This window comes from Ochotona princeps, chromosome 29 (genome assembly GCF_030435755.1).
Source record: "Ochotona princeps isolate mOchPri1 chromosome 29, mOchPri1.hap1, whole genome shotgun sequence".
Lineage (NCBI taxonomy): Eukaryota > Metazoa > Chordata > Mammalia > Lagomorpha > Ochotonidae > Ochotona > Ochotona princeps.
In genome coordinates, this window is record NC_080860.1 from 4,100,438 (window position 1) to 4,123,105 (window position 22,668).

Here is a 22,668-nt window from a genome sequence, read left to right on the forward strand (position 1 = left end):
CTGGATCAGCTCAGCTCTGGCTGTTGCGGCTGCTTGGGGAATGAATCAATGGACGGAAGATCTTCCTTTCTGTGTATCTGACTTTCTAATAAAAATGAAATAAATCTTTTAAAAAAATGTAGAAGGGCCCAGCGCAATAGCGTAGTGGTTAAAGTCCTCACCTTGCGCACGCCGGGATCCCATATGGTGCCAGTTCTAATCCCAGCAGCCCCGCTTCCCATCAGCTCCCTGCTTGTAGCCTGGGAAAGCAGTCGAGGACAAAGACTTAGGACCCTGAACCCACATGGGAGACCTGGAGGAGGCTCCTGGCTCCTGGTTTCGGATTGGCTCAGCTCCAGCCATTGCGGTCACTTGGGGAGTGAATCATCAGATGGAAGATCTTCCTCTCTGTATATCTGACTTTCCAATAAAAATAAACAAATAAATCTTTTAAAAATTGATTGGAACACAGCCATACCCACTCATTTACAGATCATTTGTGGCTGCCACACACAGTATAGTTGAGAAGTCTGAAAAACAAAAGTTTCTTTTACTTTCTTTGCTGAAGTTCACCCTGCCCTGGCTCATCGGAAGCAACTCTGTGGGGCTGGGAAGAGTGCCATAGTCCCAGCAATAAGCCAACCCGTGGGGTGTCTGCCTTCGAGAGGCGGGCTGGCAAGCACTGAACTTCAGGGTCAACCAACAGTGTCCAGGATTCCGCTAGGCTATCCCCATCCTTGAATGAGCTGAATTATAACCATTCCCTAGCCTCCAGAATTCCACAGGGCTTACACACACACCTAACACGGTCTCCTCAAACGCTTACAGAATGAAGTTTAACTGGCATGAGAATGTTCAAAGCATTTGTAGCCTTTTACGATGCCCAATTAAACAAGGCTGGACAGCTGTGTTGTCATTCTCCTGAGGGACATTCGACCTTGTGGCTAAACTCCACCCTGTAGATAAACTATATCTATACACTTATCTAAGGGATGAGCCTTGAGCTGGGCAGTTAGGAGGCCACTGGGATGCCCACATGCCAAACAGAAGTGCCTGGCTTCAGGTCCCACCTCCACTCCCAGCTCCTGCCAATGCGCACCCGGGGTCAGTGGAAGTGGGGCACAGCTCAAGTGACTCATTCCCTAACCACCCATCTGCACACCTGGACTGAGCTCCAGTCTCCAGGCCCAGACCAGGCTGTGAGCATTTGGGGATCCAGCAAGTGAAATTAAAACAAAAAAAAAAAAAAGAGAGAGAGAGAGAGAGAGAAGAAAGAAAAAAAAATCAGAAAAACGTTGAAACACTTGCCGAGGTTTTTCATAATGCTCATTTCTCATGAACTTTTCAAAGATTCTTCTTTACTATGTGCAGATTTCAATTCTTAATCAGACAGGACGTATCCTGTTGTCCTATGTCTATGATTTTTTTTAAAGTACTCTTGCAACAGTTTCAAACCTAGACACTAGGGAGAAGCCAAAATCTTTACTGTATCGCTCTCTTCTCCTTCCGGCTTCCCTTCCCCTTCCTTCTTCCCTGCTAATCTCTACCCTCCCCTCCTTTCTGCCCCACTGGAATAAACCTCCTAAGATTTAAAAAAAAAAAAAACTTTACTGTATCTAGAAATCAAATAAAAATGTGAGAGCTTATGGTGGAAAGACTCCAGAAACTTTCCGCTGATTTAAAACATTCACACTCGGCCTTCACCTTTCCCGGCACACCAATTCCACACGCCAGCACCGGGCAGCGCAGGAACAGCGGCCCTAGCGGCCACCGGCCCCTCGAACGCCTCCTGCAACCCTGCGGGCTTCGGATCCAAACCTTTCCACTTCCGGCGAGGGCCGCCGCCACGCGGGACTCCCTCCAGGGGGCGCTCGGCGGCGGCCCGGGCCGGTGCGGCAGAGTGCGCCTGCGCACTGGGCGGGGCCGGCTGGCTGCGCGGGAGCCTGTGGGACCGCCGAGCCAACGCACTGACACCGCCCACCTAAGGGCGGAACCGAGAGACTGCGAAGGGCGTTCGCAGTACGCAAGCGCACTGAGTGCTAGAACATGGCGTAGTCACGTTCATGTAAATGAGGCGCGAACCGTGGTACGTCAGCTTTAAGAACCGCCTCTTTCTCGCGGAACGAAACTCTGAATTTTAAAGGGCCAGAGTCCAAATCTTTTTTTTTTTTTAAGATTCATTTATTTCCATTGAAAGGCATATATACAGAAAGGAGGAGAGACAGAAAGCTCTTCCATCCTATGGTTCACTCCCCAAGTGACCGCAACGACTGGAGCTGAGTCAATCCGAAGCCAGGAGCCAGGAGCTCTTCCGGGTCTCCCACACGCTCAGGTTCAGGGTCCCAAGGCTTTGGGCTATCTTCGACTGCTTCCCCAGGCCACAAGCAGGGAGCTGGATGGGAAGCAGGGCAGCCGGGATTAGAACTGGCAACCACATGGGATCCTGAGCATGCAAGGCAAGGACTTTAACCACTATGCTATCGCGCCAGGCCCCAGAGTCCAAATCTTAATGGTGGGTTGTTTTTGTTTTTATTTTATTATTGTAAGAACATAGCAGCTAAAGTCCTCGCCTTGAACGTGCCAGGATCCCATATGGGCGCAAGTTGTAATCCCAACTGCTCCACTTCCCATCCAGCTCCCTACTTGTGACCTGGGAAAGCAGTCAAGGACAGCCAGAAGCCTTGGGACCGTGAACCCCTGTGAGAGATCTGGAGGAAGTTCCTGGCTCCTGGCTTCGGATCAGCGCAGCTCCAGCCATTTCTGTCACTTGGGGAGTGAATCATCGGACTGAAGATCTTCCTCTCTATGTCTCCTCCTCTCTGTATATCTGACTTTGTAATAAAAAATAAAATAAATCTTAAAAAAATAAAAAATAAACATATTTTAAAGTGCAATGCAGTACTGACTAGATACAACTTGAATGAAGCATTGGTGTGTGCCTACTTCGTGCCCTGGTTGACAATATGTAACACTAACGTGCATACGCATAATTGAACATTGTTTTCTTCCCTCATCCCACTGCCGTGCTAACTAGGAAACACTTCTGGGAAATTAAGGAGCAGGTTTTCCTGGCTCCAAAAGTGTAGGACTGAGGCTTGCCTCAGCTTCTTCCGTATGCAAAGTTTCCTGATTTTTGAAATGTGGGAAATGAGGGTTGACATGATGACATAGCACGCTAAGTCTCTCCCTGCAGTGCCAGAATCCCATGTGGGCACCAGTTCATATCCAGCTACTCCATTTCCCATGCAGCTTTCTGTTCATGGACTAGGAAAGCAGCAAAAAGCAGCCCAAAGCCTTGGGATCCTGCACCCACATGGAAGACCCAGAAGAAGCTCCTGGCTTCTGGCTTTGGATTGGCTCAGTTCTGGTTGTTGTGGTCATTTGGGGGGTGAATCAGTGGATGGAAGATCTTCCTCTCTGTCTCTCCTTCTCTCTGTACATCTGCCTTTCCAATAAAAATAAATAAATCTTTAAAAGTGTATTAAAAGGGCCCGGCGGCGTGGCCTAGCGGCTAAAGTCCTCGCCTTGAAAGCCCCGGGATACCATATGGACGCCGGTTCTAATCCCGGCAGCTCCACTTCCCATCCAGCTCCCTGCTTGTGGCCTAGGAAAGCAGTCGAGGACGGCCCAATGCATTGGGACCCTGCACCCACGTGGGAGACCCGGAAGAGGTTCCTGGTCCCGGCATCGGATTAGCGCATACTGGCCTGTTGCGGCTCACTTGGGGAGTGAATCCTCGGATGGAAGATCTTCCTCTCTGTCTCTCCTCCTCTCTGTATATCTGACTTTGTAATAAAATAAATAAATCTTTAAAAAAGAAAAAGAAACTGAAGACACCCTCTGGGACCGGGCTGTCTGATGGTCCCCGCCTCTCAGGTCAGTATGGTAACAGAAAGAAGATGGGAAAGGGGGTCGAAAGAGAAGCAAAAGGAAGTTTGTCAAAACAAGGACTGAGGTTGGAAGCCTGAGTCCGTCCCTCGAGGCCAGGTCTCCAGCAGAGCTTTCTGCAGTGACAGAATGTTCTATAGCTCTGTTGTCCAGTGTGGTGAGCAGTAGCCACCCATGCCTAGATTTTAGGATCTTAGGGTTCAGAGAAGGCGAGGATGTGGCAAAAGTGAAAAAGACTTTAAGCGGGGACAGAATAGCAGGGAAAGAGGTGGGGGTGCAGGCTTCCCCATACCTTGTGTCTCCAAAGTGGCCTGTGGTTCATGCCGGACATCTGAGCACCCCTAGGGGGCGCCCCTGCTGTACAAGAAATTTTACATAAGCAGCTTTATTATGATATGAATCACATAATACAATTCACTCTTTTAAAATGCACAATTTGGACCTGGCACAATGGTTCAATTAGCTAATCTTCCGCCTCTAAGCACTGGGATCCCATATGGGTGCTGGTTCTACTTCCCATTTGGGTCCCTGCTTGTGGCCTGGGAGTGTAGTCCAGGATGGCCCAAGGCCTTGGGACCCTGCACCCGCGTGGGAGAGCTGGAAGAATCTTCAGCTCCGCTCAACTCCAGCAGTTGCAGCCACTTGGACAGTGAACCAGAAGATGGAATGTCTTTTTTTTTTTTTTTTTAAGATTTATTCATTTTATTACAGCCAGATATACACAGAAGAGGAGAGACAGAGAGGAAGATCTTCCATCCAATGATTCACTCCCCAAGTGAGCCGCAACGGGCTGACGCGCGCCGATCCGAAGCCGGGAACCAGGAACCTCTTCTGGGTCTCCCACACGGGTGCAGGGTCCCAATGCATTGGGCTGTCCTCAACTGCCCTCCCAGGCCACAAGCAGGGAGCTGGATGGGAAGTGAAGCTGCTGGAATTAGAATCGACGCCCATATGGGATCCCGGGGCCTTCAAGGCGAGGACTTTAGCAGCTAGGCCATGCCGCCGGGCCCAAGATGGAATATCTTTGTCTCACCTTCTCTCTGTAAATCTGATCTGCCTTTCTAATAAAAATAAGTACACCTAAAAAAATATTAAAAAACAAAAGTGGCCTATTGTGTGTGCCTCCTTTCAGCCAGCAGCATGTTTCCAAGGTTCTTCCATGTTGCAGCCTGTATCTGAACATAATTCCCTTTTATTGCTACATAATATCCCATTGTGTGCACAGGCCATGCTCTGTTGATCTATGCCTCTGTTGATGGAGACTTGGGTTGTCTCCACGTTTTGTCTACTCTGTGCGTCAGCAAGGTCTGCTGGCTGTGACAGGTGTGTCCTTCCTGCCATTTCCTGGAATGTGGAGACCCAGGCTCTTGTTGGCTTATCCTGCTCCACCAACCTGCCCTGCGTGTCATGCTCCCACACACGCGGTGGTGTGAATGGAATCCCCTGGAAGTGTTTGCGGGGGGAAATCTCAAGTTCCCCCGCTGGGCTGGGCCCTGGCCCCTCCAACCAAGGTTATGGACCCAGAAAAATGTTCACAACATGATAGGGACAGGAAGAGTCGGGCAAGGGAAATGGGGGACTTGAGGAACTCCCCTCTCCCCAAGTTGTAAACAGACAAATCCCAGCCGTTCAGATCTGGCTGGTGTTTTTCAGAGGGGCATTTGGGGCAGGAATGCTGACGCGGGCTGTATCAGGGAGTGTCAGTTCAAACCACCTGGTCAGGAGTTTGGAAAATGCCACCAGAGTCTGGTCTCACAGGCAGCATCAGCACAGGGGTGTGTAACCTGTCACAGACAAGAACATGGATGGGTAAAGGGTTATCTGCATTATAGCTGGAAGGGCAGGTTCCAGAGAAGGGTTAAGAAGAAAAAGAGAGATGTTCCATCTGCTGGCTCATTCCCCAAATGTCTGCAACTGCAGAAAAGCTATAGATCTTAGTGTTAACAATTTGTTAAGTAAATGCTTCCAGGGCCCGGCACGGTAGCCTAGTGGCTAAAGTCCTTGCCTTGAACATTCTGGGATCCCATGTGGGCACTGGTTCTAATCCCGGCAGCTCCACTTCCCATCCAGCTCCCTGCTTGTGGCCTGGGAAAGCAGTGGAGGATGGCCCAAAGCCTTGGGACCCTGCACCTATATGGGAGACCTGGAGGAGGCTCCTGGCTCCTGGCTTCGGACCGGTGCAGCACCAGCCGCCGCAGTCACTTGGGGAGTGAATCAATGGACAGAAGATCTTCCTCTCTGTCTCTCCTCCTCTTGTAGATCTGACTTTGCAATAATAATAATAATAAAAGTAAATGCTTCCAGCAGAAACTGGTCCATGGACCTGCTAATGCATGACCTCTTGGGAAACTCTAGAATAAAAATCATACGTCCACAAATAGTGTAGGAGTCCACTCGGTGAGCTAACTAGAGCGACACATGCAGAGAGGCGGGCGCAAGAGTGGAGGTCATCAGGGGCTGAGGAAAGGGTTCTGAGTTTCAGCTTGGAATGATGAAAGGTTCCAGAGACCAGTGGTGTTGACGGCCGCCCAACACTGAGGTGGTGCTTAACGCTATCAGATGCTACACTAAAATGATCAAAATGGTAATGTGTATGTTATGGATATTACACAAATAAGCAAACAATGAAAGATCTCCAGGGGCCAGCCCTGTGGTGTAACAGGCTAAGCCTTTGTCTGAATTGCGAACATCCCATACGGGCGCAAGTTGGAGTCCTGGTGGCTCCTTGTGGTGCAGCTCCCTGCTGGTGGCCTGGGAGGGCAGCAGAGGGTCCAAGTCCTTGGGCCGCGACACCCATGTGGGAAATATGGAAGAAGCTTCTGGCTCCTGGCTTTGGACCAGCTTAGCTCCAACTGTTGCAGCCATCTGGGCAGTGAAGCAGAGGATGGAAGATCCCTCTGTCTCCTCTCTCTGTAACTGCTTTTCAAATAAGAGTAACTTTTTAAAATCACCTAAGAACAGAAAAAAGTTTACCTCAGAGTCTGCACTGTCGAATGGGCCCGCCACACTCCTCATAGGTCACAGTATGGGGACCACCCAGGAGGGGTGGTCATTGTGGGGTACCCCCTACTCCCTCCCCCAACAGGTGTCCTAGCTCCTGGACAGCCCCTTGAGAACTGGGGCAAAGCACTCAGAAGTGATGGGGTGGGGTAAGAGTGGGGAAGCACACAGAAACAGTAGACGGGAACTCCATAGCGTCAGCTCTGCCCTGGCTCAGGGCACCTGCACCAACCCGGCAGCCACCTCACCAAGAACTTAATATGATGTTGCTAATCGGTCGGGCACATCACTCTCTTAACCCACGCCAGGTGGATTTAACAGGCATCTATTAGTTAGGAAGGTGTTGGGCACCGCGACGACAGCCCCACGAGCACCTGCGGAAAGCCACTGTCTGACTCAGGGCTGGAGGGCCAGAGACCGGCTGGTCACCGAGCCCTGAGCACAAACCCGCGCCGCGCGAGCCGCAGCACCGCGCGCTTTCATCCCGCTCCCCAGTCTGCCATTCAACCTCCTGCCGCGCCCGCCATTGGCTGAAAGCAGCCGGAAGTCCCTGACCAGAGGCCTGAGGAACCCCGAGCCGGGGAAGAGACGACAATTTACCTGAGGAGAGAGAGAGAGAGAGGCGAAGGGCAGCCCCGGTGGCCACCACGTTGCTGTTCAGCAGAGGCTGACCAAGTGCCTGCTGTGAGCCGGGGCTGTGTCGGCTGCTGCAGGTTGCGGCCAGTCAGAGCTGTTTGTGTGTAACTGGGGACCCATCATCCCTCGGGAAAGTCCAGTCCAACGTATGGATATTACACAAATAAACAGACAATAAGAGATCACCAGGGGCCAGCACTGTGGTGTAACAGGGTAAGCCTGTGCCTGAATTGCGAACATCCCACACGGGCGCCGGCGCGCAGCCGGGCAAGCGGACGGGTCTGGGCGGGAAACGCTTTCCGCAGATGAACCTGAGGTTTTCTGCTTCCCCTACAGCAAGAATCCCTCTCAGCGCCTCATTCCTCTGTGTGTGTGTCCCGGAGGGTTCTGTACTGAGCCACGGCCGTGTGCTTGGTGTCTTCTTAATCTTCCACGGACAGCAGTGAAAAAAAAAACAACGCAGAAATTTCTGCTTCCAATGTGAGCGGGGAAAACTACTACTCAAGGACCACAGACAGAGGTAGTGGCAGTTAGGTCCTACTGATTGTTTGAACATGTTTACGGAAAATGAACGTTGGAAGAGTTTTCCTTCAAAGAGACACTCAGCAAAGGGTGTGTCGGGGGAAGGGTTTGGCTGCAAAAAGGGAACGTCAGGCGTGAGGGTTGGCAAGCTGGTGTGGAAATTCCAGCCGTCCGTCAGGCGGTTCCAGGAACTCCCTCTGAGAAGGACAGAACGGGCGTCTGGGAGGAAGAGGCGCCCAGGCGCGAGCCCCGGGTTTCCCAGGAACCGCCAAGGGCGCCCGCCGGGCAGAGAGGGCGGCGTGAGGGGCCGAGAGCGCGGGCCAGGGAGGAAGGGCAAGGGGCAAGGGCGTGCGTGGGGCCCTGTGACGTCTGTGGCTTCTCACTCCAAGGGGACACGGGAGTCACGTAAGGGGCCGGAGTCGACTGGTGCACGTGCCTTTTGTGTGCAGTGGACAGGGCGGGAGGGCCAGCCACACGGCATCCCTCCCAAGCGCGGCGCTGCAGGACGCCTGCCGGCACAGCGAACCCGCGTGAAGCCACTTTCAAACGCTGCCGCGGCCGCGCGTCGGCAGGAAGAGGCGGGCTCTGCCCGGGAGGCTGGGCTGTGTGCTGCGTTGCCATAGAGACCCCGGCGCGCGGACCGGGCTCAGCAGCAGCGTGCTGTGTGCAGAAATCGCGCGGGTGAGCAGGTGCAGGTAGGCATGGGCCCAGGACTGGCCCCAAAACGTGTAGCCCTACCCTGCCCACCCTTCGTGGCAGTCCTTACGGTTGTTTCATATCTCGACAACCTGGGAGGGTTGTGCCCGGCTGCGCTTGGCAGGTTTTCTTGCATGAAGATGGCAGCTTCCACTCAGGTAGTGGAGGACGGCCGAGTGTGTACTTCATTGATGAAGGGTTAAGTAACACGCAGAGTTGGGATTACTTTTACAGCCCTGAATAAGCAAAGGGGAAAGTGGCAGCTTGGAACTAATTTAATATATGCACCGCTCTTAACTTCTGCTAACCACTTTCTTTTTATTAATTCGTTCATTTGAGTCAGAATGTTGCTAGCATGGTGGCACATAGGCTAATCCTCCTCCTGCAAATGCTGGTTTCGCATGGGAGCAGTGGCTGCTTTCCACGCCACTCCAGTGCAGTTCAGCTCCCTGCTTATGGTTTGGGAACGCATCTGTATCCCCATGGGAGACATGAAGAAGCTCCTGGCTCTTGATCAGATCGGCTCTGCCGTTGTCACCATTTGGGGAGTGAATCAACCCATGGAAGATCTCTCTCTCTCCCTTTCTCTTTATAAAATTTGCCCTTCAAGTCAAAATAAAATAAATCCTCAAGAAAGGAAAGACAAGCAGCCAGGCCACTCACTGGTTCTCCCTCCAATGGCTGCAGCAGGAGCCAGGAGCTCCGTCTGGGTCTTCCATGTGGGTGTTAGGGGCTTGCTTCCCAGGCCCATTAGCAGAAAACTGAATTGGAACCAGGGTAGCTGGGATTCTAACAGGGGTGTCTGGACTCTGTACCACAACTCGTCTTCCCCCATTGCCACTCCAGGGCTCCCGCTCACCCACCTGCAGGCCACGATGTCTAGCTAAGCCTTAAGTTTGCTCTAATAGAGTGTTTTGGTTTTTTCTTTTTAGTTATGTTTTCCTGAAGGTACCGAATACTGTGTTTAGTCCAAGCCTGCATTTCAAATTTTCTTTTTGAGTATATGTCTTATTTTTTTAAGTGAGTTAATAAATACAAACACTAGGTGGAACTTGGAAATGAGAGGGAGAAAAACTCAACCACATAAAAGTTAAGACCTGAGTCAGTTTCCTAAGTTTCTGCCTGTGATATTCCTTGGAGTGGCTTTCCCTGTTCCTAGGCATGTCTGTCAACATTTGTCACAACTGGTGTGGTACAGACCTCAGAGGCTGGCCAGACTACTGGAGACCCCCACTGTAGCCAGGATTTACAGGGCATGGACCCCCAGTGTAGGGTAGGCTATAGAGGAAGGGGAAGGTGGGGCTGGGAGGAACGAGAGAGAATCCTACAAGTCCAAGCCTGCCTGGCTTTGCTTGGCGAAGAGCCACTAGGTGCCCGGCCCTGGGTATGCGGGAGAGGAGAACAGACCCTGCCAGCCATTGAGGAGTAGAGGCAGGACAGCAGCGATGGCAGTCACAGGCATGTCCAGAAGCGGGTGTCACCCCAGCCGCAGTGTCCTCTAGAACATGCAAGGTCTGCTACAAGTGTAGATAGGCAACCCACACCGCTGGCCAGCTCTCCTAGCTCCATCTCCTGCCCCAGCCCTTCCCAGGGTCTCCATACTTCCCCCGTAATTCTGTGGCTAAAGGTATGTGCAGAACCAGCTAACTCAAGTGTGGGGTTTTGGTACAAGGTGTCAAAGCTGGTTCCTTTTTTTTTTTTAAACAAAAAGTGCTCAGAACTTCAAAACACCCTGAGCAGGGTGGTAAGTCTAAGGTGGCAGGCCCAGGAAGCAGGTTCTGGGTGGCTGGATGCCTGGGACATCATGTCTTCCTAAACCCTCTGGGCCTTAAGGAAGAAGAGTTGTCATGATCAGCCAGTCCCTAAGCTTGCTGCGGGCTCAGGTCTGATGGGAGTGTGTGTGTGGAGCCCCAGGGCCCATGGGGAAAGACGGTGGTATCACTAGGGTGCAGTGAGGAATAAAGTTAGGAAAAGACCGTGCCACTTTGCACAAGCCCTGTAGTGATAGACAGATGGATATGGCCGTCTTCAACGGAAGGCCTAGGGATGTGAGAAGCACAAGTGAGGGCTCCAAGACCCAGAGGAAGAGTACTAGACCACCCCAAGTCCCCGCAGCTCCACCAGGCAGGGCTGGCAGGAGAGCTGGGCCAGTGAAAACCCCAGCCAAGCAGTGGGAGGCAGAGGCAGAAGTGTGGCTACCTGATGTGCCTGAAGCTGTCCATTTAGCTCAAAAATCAAGGTTCCTGTGTCCTAGGCCACACCACCCCAGAGGCAGCTTTTTGGTTGACAAGCTCTGCCAATGACTCCCATCACCAGGTGGATGAGGCAGGAATGAGGGGGCTACAGAACCTGGCACTGAGCCAGTGGGCAGCTGACTGCCAGCCCAGCTCCCTTGGCATGGATCCAGCACCAGGCACCGCCCAACCATTGGCACTGGGGGTTCCTCTAGCCTTAGGATGAACACTTGCTCTCATAAGTCCACCTGGTGCTAAAAGTAGCTTCTCTCTGATGCCATCACAAACCCTGGTTCCTACTGGTCTCCCTGGGTTCCCAAGTGATTATGTCATCAGACCCCCTGAGGGGGCCCCAGCAGAACAGGGTCAGCCCAGCACTGAAGAATTCCCACCAAGGGGGCTGTTCACCTGCCCTGGGGACTCAAAACACACATGACATAACCCACTTGAGCGCGTCAGCTGCCTTGCCAAGAAGTCCCAGGGCCCTGGCATTAGACGTGGCACACTGAGCCTCTGATGTCCCTACCCTCTTGCCATCACCCTCTGGTCTTGCAGAAGCATGCCCATCTCCAAGTGCCTGAAGAAGTCAGAGCCTCCATGGAAGGAGTGGGACCAGAAGGCTCAGAAGAATGGACTCAGACACCAGGTGTTCGCTGTCAATGGTGACCACTACGTGGGCGAGTGGAAGGACAACATGAAGCATGGTGAGTGGGGAGCCCCTGGCATGGGTGCTGCGGCAAGCAGTGTGGCCATTAGGGCCAAGAAAGCAGGATATAGAGCTCATCAGAGACATAGCAGGTGTTCCTAGGACTTCCCTGAGAGAAGGGCTGGCCGAGAACAACCAGGCGGGGCGTGCTCTGCAAGACTGGAGCTCTGGAACCAGTCTTGGCCCTGCTGTCAGCCGAGCAAAAGTCTTTTGCGAGCAGCAGGGGACAAGGGGGCTGGAGAGGCGAGCCCATCCTCTGAGCCCTGGGCAGAGCTCACTGGAGGAAAGAGAACCAACCTCTTGGCCAAAAACCAACTTGCCACTGGAGTATGAGGCTTCCAACTCAGCCCAAATGCTCCAGGGGCAGGTGCTCCTATCTGCATTGAAGGGAGCTGGGGCTACTGGGCTGGGCTCAGGTCTGACCACCAGGGGGCGAGGAGGTTCTGCTAATTCAATGGGAAAATGAGTTTTTATCCAAAAACTTCGCAGCTCACCAGATGTGTGATTTTTTTTTTTTAAGATTTATTTATTTTATTGAAAAAGCAGATGTACAGAGAGGAGGAGAGACAGAGAGGAAGATCCGTCCGATGATTCACTCCCCAAGTGGCCACAATGGCCAAACCTGCACCGATCCAAAGCCAGGAGCCAGGAGCTTACTCCAGGTCTCCCACACAATGCAGAGTCCCAAGACTTTGGGTCATCCTCAGCTGCAATGGCCAGAGCTGAGCCAATCCCAAGCTAGGAACCAGGAGCCTCTTCCAGGTCTCCCACACGGGTGCAGGGTGCAAGGCTCTGGACTGTCATCAACTGCTTTCCCAGGCCACAAGCAGGGAGCTGGATGGGAAGTGGAGCTGCCGGGATTAGAACTGTCGCCCATATGGGATCCCGGGGTGTTCAAGACAGGACTTTAGCTGCTAGGCCACTGTGCCGGGCCCTCCAGCTTCCTTCTAACACACACTGGGAGGCAGGATTGATGGCTCATGTATGTGGGTCCCCACCACCCACTTGGGAAAATCAGATTGAACTCCTGGCTCCTGGCTTCTGCCTGGCCCAGGCTCAGTTGTTGTGGGCATTCTGAGAGTGAAACAATACATTGTAGATTTCTGCTCCCCTCCCCACCCCTGCCATTCTCTCTGTCTTTTATTTTTTATTTATTTTTTTAAATAAAGCAAACATTTATTAAACTGTAATAAAAACATTCCATCAAGTTACAAAAACCTGAGCAAGAAAAACAAACGGCACATGCTTAACTGTAGTTGACATTCAAATAAAGTTTGCATTCCCAAAATATTAGACAGTAATTAGAAAATACCAGCCAAAGTAATATTAGGATACTTTTACGTGTGATCTCAACAAATTTGAACAGAAGCAAATTTTAACAAAGGTAAATTTTACAGTGAAACATAGCAGTAGATTAAGGATCTTAACATGTTTATTTTACTGCTATTTGACACTATGATACAAAAATAAGAGAATTTACTTGACATTTTTAATAAATATCTCATGGGCTGTTGAGTGCCTTACTGGTGAAAAGATTTAACTGGCTAATCTCATCAATCCATTTTGTACATTTAGTAAGTATCATCTCTGCCCTACATAACTCTTAATGCAATTCACAGCACACAAATGGTTATCATATTAAATACATAATCAACTCGGACTTCTCAACAACGAGGAAATTAGTAAACCATCAAATGGACTGCTTACCATACACTTTCCTCATAACTAAATAACACACAAAAAAATCAAAATAATATTTGTCATCACTCTAAACTATTGCCAGCAACTGACGGAAACTGCCAATTTGCCATATTCATGTTCACAACATGCTAAATATACTCTGCTGTTACTTCATCCATGGAATGCCTACATGCCTAGAACAGAGAATTTTCACCTTCTCTTGCCGTGGGACCTGACTTGCAGCAATCTATATTTAGATCAGAACTCCATGGGCACTTGATAAACTCCACCTTTCCATGTTGGCTTCCTTATATGAGAGAGAATATATGGTATTTATTCTTTTGTGATTGACTCATTTCGCTGAGCATAATAGTTTCTAGTTGGGACTACCTGGTTTTGAATAGAATAATATCGTTCTTCTTGACAGCTGAATAATATTCCATTGAATAGATGTACCACAGTTTTTTAACCATTCTTCCTTAGACGCACATCTGGTTTGTTTCCATGACATTGCTATTGTGGATTGTGCTGCTGTGAATATAGGATTACAGATCCCCTTCTCGTATGCAGATTTCACTTCTGTTGGGTATATTCCTAAGAGCGGGATTGCTGGGTCATATGGCAGGTGTATTTGCAATTTTTCAAGCACTCTCCATATGGATTTCCACAATGATTGTACTAGCCTACACTCCCACCAGCAGTGAAGGAGGGTACCTTTTTCCCCACATCCATGCCAGCATGTGTTGTTTTTCGAATTCTGAATGTAGGCCAGTCTCACAGGAGTTAGGTGGTACCTCAAGGTGGTTTTCATTTGTATCTCTCTGATGGCTAGAGAGCCTGAGCATCTTTTCATATGTTTATTAGCTATTTCTATCTGTTCTTTTGAGAAACATCTGTTCATTTCCTTTGCCCATCTCTCTGTCTTTTAAATTAAAAAGGAGGTTGGGGTCAGGAATGATATCTCATGAAACAATAAGGTGACATCTAGCAAGTACATAGCCCAGGGTCTGTGCAGAAAAGGAACTTCTAAGGCCTGGCGCAGAAGCCTAGGGGCTAAATCCTCCCCTTGCTTGTGTTGGGATCCTATATGGGTACCAGGTCATATCCTGGCTGCTTCACTTCCCATCCAGCTCCCTGCTTTTGGCCTGGGAAAGTAGTCTAGGATTGCCCAAAGCCTTGGGACCCTGCACCTGCATGGGAGACCTGGAAGAGGCTCCTGGCTTCAGATCGGCTCAGTTCTGGCCGTTGCAGGCACTTGGGGAGTGAACCAGCAGATGGAACATCTTTTCTCTCTGTCTCTCCTTCTCTCTGTATATCTCTGCCTTTCCAATATAAAAATAAATGTTAAAAAAGAAGAAGAAGAAGAAGAGGAAAGGGAACTTTTAGCATGTTCTTTGAGGGCTGGGTGTGTCAGGGGTCACTACTCAAAAGCTTCCTTTTCCAAGATGCCCTCCAAAACTAACACCACCCACGATGAGGCAGAGCACTTCCCCTCCACTCCTCCTGCCAGGTGGGACTGTGTGGCTGTCTGAACTGTGTGTGGTCATTTCTCGTGAGCAGCGCGGGTGAGGCCTGGTCTGGGATCAGGACAAGGTAGTTCTGACCTCAGCCCTACCACCGAGTCGCTGGGTGGCCTCAGGCAGGTGCACTCCCGTTCTCTGGATCTTGGCTTCCCCAGCTGGGATCTGGCGGTATGGACTCATGTGGCCCTTCTTACCTTTTATCTGCTCATGTCCTGCCTCCCTGAGGTCCTGGAGATGCAGAATCGCCAGGCCTCTGTCCAAGAAGCCAGGCCCCACCTCTCCCCAAAAACCGCCTTGGATCATGTTGAAGCTGCTGTGGTACAAGCAGATTGGAAGTGGTTAGGAGAGTCACTAGGCAGGGCAAGGACAGGATGGCCTGTCCCCTTCTATCTGTAGACACATGTGACCTGCCAGCTGCTGCCAGGCTCTGTGCTGGGCACCTGACATGATCCCAACTTGCAGGGAGCTCTGAGTTTTGCAGGGAGTCTGCCAGCACAAAAGGGTAGCCTCTCCAAAGGTGAGGCTCAGACATCAGCGTGTGAATGGGACATGGAAGGGCTGTGAGAACACACGAGGGACAGTCTGAGGGGCGACGTGGGCTCCAAGCCTGAAAGTGAGTTTGAGGGAGCCAGACAGAGGGAGCAAATGAGGAGCCAAAGCACTGGAAGGAGCGAGGCTTGGTTCCCAGCACTGAATGAGTGAGGGAGTGGAGGTTAGTGTCAGCCATACAGCCTCGTGGGCTGCAGTGAACTTGGCCTTTATTCCGGAGGCAGACAGTCAAGGACTTCCCTGGAGAGACCGTGGTCAACCCTTGCTGCATCCTACCATCCCTGCTGCCTACAGCCAGATATGTGCTGAAGGAGCAGCTACCCCATGACCTAGGAAGGACCCACCTGCTGGCACCACAGCAGTTCTTGGGCACCCACTATGTGCTGGAGTGCATTCCAACTCTGCAGGTGCAGTCCTGAGGGGGACAGAGACCAGGGCTTTGCCTCAGGACTGAGCCAGGCCCGGGAGAGGAGCTTTGCAGGGACAGCATTCTAGGATGAAGGAAAATGAAGGAGCCAAAGAAGCCAGGCCCAAAGTGTGTGTGTGTGTGTGTGTGTGTGTGTGTGTGTGTGTGTGTGTGTCAGAGTGAGGAAGAGCAGGAGGCCAGAGACGTGGCATGTGGTGGGGAAGGGAAGACAGGTCAAGCAGGCCCTTGGAGGCTGCGGTGAGGACGTTGGGTTTTACTCTGAGGCAGGGCGGTTTTGGGCAGAGGAGTGATGTGGTCTGACCCATGTCCTCCACGCTCACCCTGGCCACTGTTTTGTGGATGCGGTGATGCATGGTGGGAGGCGTGGGTGGGAGTTCTAGCAAGACCAGACTGCGGAGAGGCCCTTGCAGGCATCCAGGGGAGCAATTGGAGGATAAACCATCTTTTCCACTAAAAGGACAGGAATATGTTACCTACCTCCTACATCAGAGTGCCCGGGTTTGATGGTGCATTAGCAGGGAGCTGGATTGGAAATGGAGCAGCTGGGACTTGAACCAGTATCTATACGGGATGCTGGCCTTGCATGTATCAACTTAATGTGCAGTGCCACAATGCTGGATCCAGGTCCTCCACTGTTTTTTGTTTTTTACAATCTTTACATAGTTAATTAGGGCACAAAGCTTCAAGGGCTACAGGAAAGTGGGTAAGACTATGGTTTTGATAGTTTAACAGTTAGGAATTGCTGCCAATCTAGCCATTCCAAGCACGCTTTTTTTTTTTCTTAAAGATTTGTTTATTTGTATTGCAAAGTCAGATATACAGAGAGAGGGAGATACAGAGACAAAGATCTTCCATCCACTGGTTCACTTTCCAAGTGGCCACAACAGCCAGAACTGAGCCATTCTGAAGCCAGGAGCCAGGAGCTCTTCCGGGTCTGCCACATGCGTGCAGGGTCTGAAGGCTTTGAGCTGTCCTCGACTGCTTTCCCAGGCCATAGGCAGGGAGCTGGATGGGAAGTGGGGCAGCTGAATTACAAACTGGTGTCCATATAGGAGCCTGGCACGTGCAAAGCGAGGACTTTAGCCACTATGCTGCCATGCAGGGCCTGGTCCTCCATCTTTGATCCAGTTTCCTACCAATGCATCTTTTGAGGCAACAGCTGGTGGCTCAAGTGCTTGGGTGCTCACCACCATGTATGAGACCTGGATGGAGTTCCCAACTCCTGGCTTTGGCTTGGCCCGGCCCTGGTGCTATGATCACGTGTGGGAGGCCTAGGAGACCTCTCTGTCTTTCAGAGAAATAAATAAATAAGCATTTTTAAAAGGGGTTGAGCTGAAGCCATGAGGCATGGATTTCTGATTGGTGTTTGCTGTGCTTATCGTATATCAGGGCAGAAGGCTAGGGAAACACTGGAGAAATGGAACTTTACTGGCTCTGGAAATGAGACCCAGATCCTGCCCTCGCCCTGGTAGGCACCCTCTTCCCCCTCCCCGGGGCAGCCACGTCTGCCAAAAGAAGAATAAAAGCAAGAAAATGTTTGACCCCTTTGTGTGTCTCCAGGGAAAGGAACACAGTTCTGGAGGAAGAGCGGAGCCATCTACGAGGGGGAGTGGAGGTACGGGAAGCAAGATGGCTACGGCACCCTCAGCCTTCCCGACCCGGGCACGGGCAAGTACAGGAGAGTCTACTCGGGCTGGTGGCGGAACAGCAAAAAATCGGTGAGTGTGTCACTGTGTGAGTGCGTATGGGGGTGCACACAAGAGAGCATTGTGTGAGCACATGTGAGGGTGAGCATGTGTGTATGTGTGTGAACGAGTGTGAGGACACGTGTGTGAATGTGTGTGCGTGGATGAACATGTGTCTGAGTGTGTTTGTGAATGAGCATGTGTGAGCATGTGTGTGGCACGTGTATGTGAATTAGTGTGTGTCACTGTGCAGGGGTGGGGGCAAGTGTGTGAGTGCATGAATTTCTGAGTGTGAGCATGTGTTTGCATGTGAATAAGCATGTGTAAGTGAATGAGTCAATAGAAGCCTAAATGTCTGAGTGTGTGTGGGAGTATGTGGTGTGTGAATGTGTGTGTGAGCAGGTCTGGGCAGGGGTAGAGGGGCCTGGGGGAAACGGGAGGGAGCTCTACCAGGAGAAGGACTGCATTATGGGAGGGTAGGAAGGAGATGGGGTGGGGGAACAGTCTAGACTTCTCAGAACAAAATCCAGGAAACAGGAAGCAGGCAGAGAGGGCCCTGGGGGAAGCCCAGTAAACCCTGTGGCTCCTGGGGAGTGAGGTCTCCTTCCCACCTTCTCTCCCCACGCCTCCTGTTTCCTGGCTTTCTTTATGCTGGGTATCCTTTTGTGAGAATTCAATTTCTGTTTGGGGCCTGGGTGAGTGTTGGCCAGGAGAGCAGAGGTCAAGCCATTGGCCACAGGATGGCAGGGCTAGGTCACGAGGAGCAGAAGGCAGCCAGAGGCAAGACCTGGGCCTGTGAGCGCCCAAACTGGGGACAGATGCCCTCTGTTCACAAAACTCCCTGGGCCATTGCCATCAAACACCTGCCCTTGTGGGCGGGAGCAGGTGTGTGTTACTCCAGTCAGGCTCACAAACTACCAGCGTTGTCTTTTTTTAAAAAGTAAATAAATTTAAAAATTTTATTGTTGATGATGTTTACATAGTTGAGAAGGGTGCACGCCCATGTGGACCACTGATTAGGGTGGGAAAAGTCGAGGAATAGGGGAAAGTAGATGAGACCATTATTTCCAAGTTTTCTTCTTCCTGCGTCTTGGGGAAGTGTGGAGAAAAGGGTAGAAACTACACCCAGCCTCCTAGCTGCACCAGTACCCTGGGGGTGGGTAATAGCCACCCAATGTCATCCCAGGTTCCTACTGTGGAGTATGCTCCAACGGTTCTGCTCAAGTGGTTTTGATAGTTCTGAAATGCTGTTGATTTTACTTTTCCAAGGATGAGCAAATCCTTTCAAGGTCCATTGGCTGACATAGTCCACCTTAGAGTCTCCATTCACCCAGATATTTGCTGACAGTGCTTAGCTGGGAGGATTGTCCAATTTGTTCTGCCCTCCATCCTCTGCTATGATACTAGATGTCCTTTACAGACTCCAGTGGACTGTGATATTCCCAGTGTGCATCTGGGCATGTCGTCCACTGCACTGTCTCAGCAACTGAGGAGGTCCAGTTCTGGCACATGTGCTCTATGGTCAGAGTACAGATCCTGTGTTTCTCACCGTGTTTGAAGTTCTGAGTCCAGTGATCCAGTTGTGGTTGTCCCCAAAGAAACCTCGCCAGAGCTGACTCCAACCTAACTGCTGTGTGTGCCAGCCGTTGTGAGGTCTGGCTCAGCCCATCATCCACATCAGCTTACACACACACTGGTGGTTGCAGTTGCTGGGTCAGTTGTGTCTCCAGCCCCATCTCTTACACAAACCAATGAATGCTGTTGCCCAACCCAACCCTGCCCACTACACATTCCACCTTCGGGGACACCAGCAGGAACTGCAGTCCAGTTGGAGCAACCCCTAATAACTTCCACCAGGCTTGCCCCCAGCCCTGGTTCTGGTGCATGCCAGTGTGTGCAGCAGACTGGTCCAGTCTGTCCCACATCCCATTCAGCTCTCATATACATCAATGGGTGCTGAAGCCTAGCTTAACCCATCCCACTGCAAAATCCAGCCCACAGTTATGCTGGCAGGTGCTAACACCTGTCCTGCCAGGTCCACCCCAGCTCTGGTTCTCATGCTCACTGGAGGGAGTTGTAGCCCATCAGGGAGGTGCCCAGTTTCCCTACTAGGCCCACCCCGGTCCTGGATCTTGCATTTTCCAGGTGGTTCTGCAGCCTAGCTCAACAGGACTTGCCCCAAGTCCCAGTACTTGCTAGCTGGTGCTGTGGCAAAGCCCACCAAGCCTGAATTCACCCTGGCTCCTGCATACACCAGTGTTATGTTCATTTTTTTAGAGGGAAAATCCCTAGCTTTGGTCTGTGGCATAAATGAGGTCCAAGTCAGAGCTGGGAGTGCAATGGGGGCACAGACAGGATCAGGTGGCGGCCATCAGGGAGCGTGGTGGCAGGCTGCCTGGAGGCTGCAGCCGAGTCAGTGACAGGACCATTTGTAGAGACCCAACCCTTGGCCAGGGCCAGGAGGAAGCCCACGCCAGGACATCTTCGTGCTTCCAGGGTTATGGAATCCAGTTTTACGGACCCCAGGAGTATTACGAGGGCGAGTGGTGCAACAACCAGCGCAACGGGTGGGGCCGCATGTACTACAGCAACGGCGAGATCTACGAGGGCCAGTGGTGGAACGACAAGCACCACGGAGAGGGCATGCTGCGCCTGCGTGAGTGCCCCGCCTCCAGCCCCGCCCCTCTTGACCACGCCTCTTCTGTCTGGCCACGTGCCGTGTCTGGCCATGTACCGTGGAGCACCTGGCCTTGGGCAGCCAGCCTGAGATGAAGTGAGGGAGAGGCCCAGGCTGCCCTGCTGGGAGCTTATACTCTAATAATGGAGCCAAACCCCACAATCCACAGCTCACTTCACGCTCACAATTCTGTTGGATAGAAGCTGTGAACATAGTCCGAGAGGTGAAGACAGGCCGTCAAGGTCCAGAGAGCAGTTAGTCGTGGGTCACAAGTGCTGAGGAATTCTCCTTGGAAAACAGGAAGGTGTGTTGGGAAATGGCAAAGGAGCTGGGGGCAGGGCTGTTTAGCTTGAAGCAAGGCCAAGGAATGAGGCCGCTGGAGGAGGTATTGGCATGCAGAGACCTGGAGGAAGAGGAGCCAGGTCCAGGGTGGAGGGAGGAGACCTGTGAGACCCAGGCCTGCTCCTCTGTGGTCTGCTGGGCTTTTCAAACTCCCAGTGGAGCTTATCCCTGCCCTGCGCTCCCCTCCCCAGGGCGCAGCCCTTCCTGTGGCCTTAGGGGCCTAGCCCTCAGCCAGATTCCCCTGCACTCCCTTGGGCTTCAGCGTCCCTTCCTCCCCCGCATTCTGCCTAATGAACAGCACTGGGGCTGCTCTGTGCCCCCAGGGCCCAGCTCACAGTAGGTGATCTCCGCCCAGTCTTTGGCCCAGCCAAAGCCAGGCAGGGGAGCGTCTGGGCGGGTCATGCCAGCCTCTCCTGTGTCACCCAAGCCCCCCGGCCTGCCTTCCTGAGCACCCACTACTGTTGCCAGTCTGCACACTTGCACAACAGGAGAACCCTAAATGTGTCCTGAATGGAGCCCCCCTGGGATCCAATCCTGGCCTGAGTGCTTCCCAGCAGTGCAAAAAGTGATTGGCGTAACCTATGCTTCCATGTCCTCCTCTGTAAAAGTCAAGATAAAAAGAAAACCGTACCGCCTCCCAGGGTTGCTGTGAAGGTCACATGGGGCTTGTTTGTACAGTGCCCAGCTTGGTCCTGACAGTGGCCAGGAGGTGGCTGGGACAATCAGAAGGGCAGCCTGGCATGGTGACCACGGCTCACACCTCCCCTCCCCCATCCTCTCCCAGGGAACGGGAACCGCTACGAGGGCTACTGGCAGAGAGGCCTGAAGAGCGGCCACGGGCGTTTCTTCCACCTGGACCATGGTCAGCTGTTCAAAGGCTTCTGGGTGGACGATGTGGCCAAGTGCGGCACCATGATCGACTTTGGCCGTGATGAGGCGCCACAACCCACCCAGTTCCCTATTCCTGAGGTGGGCACACTTGCCAGAGCCACACCCAGAGAGAGAGAGAGAAGCTGTCAGGCAGGGAAACAGACAGGGTTTTGTTTTCAGTCGGGAGGTTGGCCAGGGCCTTCCATGCTCCCCAGACCAACTCTCTGCTTCTCCCTGCAGCTCAAAGTTCTGGACCCCGACGGTGTGCTGGAGGAAGCCTTGGCCATGTTCAAGAAGACAGGGCAAGAAGAGGGAGAGTAACACCAGGTGACACAGAGATCCCTGGGGTCTCCAGAGGTTTTGTGGGTACGCCTCAGGCAGCAGGTCTCTGGCCTGCTGCAGTCTAGCCCATCTGCCACAACCCATTTCTCTGCAGAGCCTTGCCTTCCAGGTCTTCCCACAGCTCCCTCATCACCCACTGCACCCACTGCACGAAGCATGGGGTGGGGGTGTGGAGTTGGGGACGAGCTGGTCCCTAAATGCCCGAGTGAGGCCGTGGCCCCTGACCTCCACATGCGTATCTTTCCCAGGGGCCAGCCAGTCCTCGCCCATCCCAGGGTGGATGTGAACAAGGCTGTGGGGAGGGGGCAGTGGCACAGCAGCATCCATCGAATGCTAGCTCCCCCCACGCCTTCCCTCCTGCAGAGGACACCAGGGCTTGAGGAGGCACAAGCCTGTGGCACCCAACTGCTTGGATCTGTGAGGCTCCTGCTGCAGGAGGGGTAGGCAGCCCATGGCCCCTCAGAGAGTACTTCCAGCACCGGGCAGTGAGTGCTTGGCCAGCAGGTGGCCAGGGTCTCTCCCAGGCGTGCCTTGGGGACCCTCCTGTGACAACCTTTGTCCTAGGGCGTCATTCCAAAGGTCATGAGAATAAAGAAGAACCCAGTGGGGTAGCTGGTGCCTATGGTGTGCGGTTGGGTGGGTGGGAGTGCAGGGGGATTTCAGGCGCAGAAGAGGAAAGAGGTTCCCAGGCTGCATGGCTGTGCCTTGGGGTGGGATGGGACAGGTGGCTCCTCAGACCCCTGAGTGAGCCCACTCCCCACCGCTCTGGCCACTAAGATTTGAGATTAGAATTTGACCTGGCTTCTCGGCCTAGGACAGGGTTTCATGACCTTGGGGTGAGTGTCCAGGGATTCCCATCGAAGTCATCTGGGGTGAAGCCCTGGACTCACTGGCTCTTGCTCTCTTCCTTTC

General features: G+C 52.3%; 1 protein-coding gene across 1 annotated transcript; it reads left to right on the top strand.

The window, feature by feature from the left end:
* The first annotated feature begins 11,295 nt into the window (after positions 1 to 11,295).
* MORN3 (MORN repeat containing 3) lies at positions 11,296 to 21,785 on the top strand. The gene is made up of 5 exons (XM_004595320.3): positions 11,296 to 11,659; positions 17,401 to 17,558; positions 20,022 to 20,181; positions 21,329 to 21,513; positions 21,655 to 21,785. The coding sequence occupies exons 1-5, from the start codon at positions 11,515 to 11,517 to the stop codon at positions 21,733 to 21,735; spliced, it is 729 nt and encodes a 242-aa protein (XP_004595377.2). The 5' UTR covers positions 11,296 to 11,514; the 3' UTR covers positions 21,736 to 21,785.
* The last annotated feature ends 883 nt before the right edge of the window (positions 21,786 to 22,668 follow it).

Bases quoted from the DNA above. Each gene is read 5' to 3' on its own strand.
- MORN3 (XM_004595320.3), top strand. From the start codon at position 11,515: ATGCCCATCTCCAAGTGCCTGAAGAAGTCAGAGCCTCCATGGAAGGAG. The intron at 17,559-20,021 runs GTGAGTGTGTCA...TCGTGCTTCCAG, and splicing joins GGCGGAACAGCAAAAAATCG to GGTTATGGAATCCAGTTTTA. The intron at 21,514-21,654 runs GTGGGCACACTT...TTCTCCCTGCAG, and splicing joins CCCAGTTCCCTATTCCTGAG to CTCAAAGTTCTGGACCCCGA.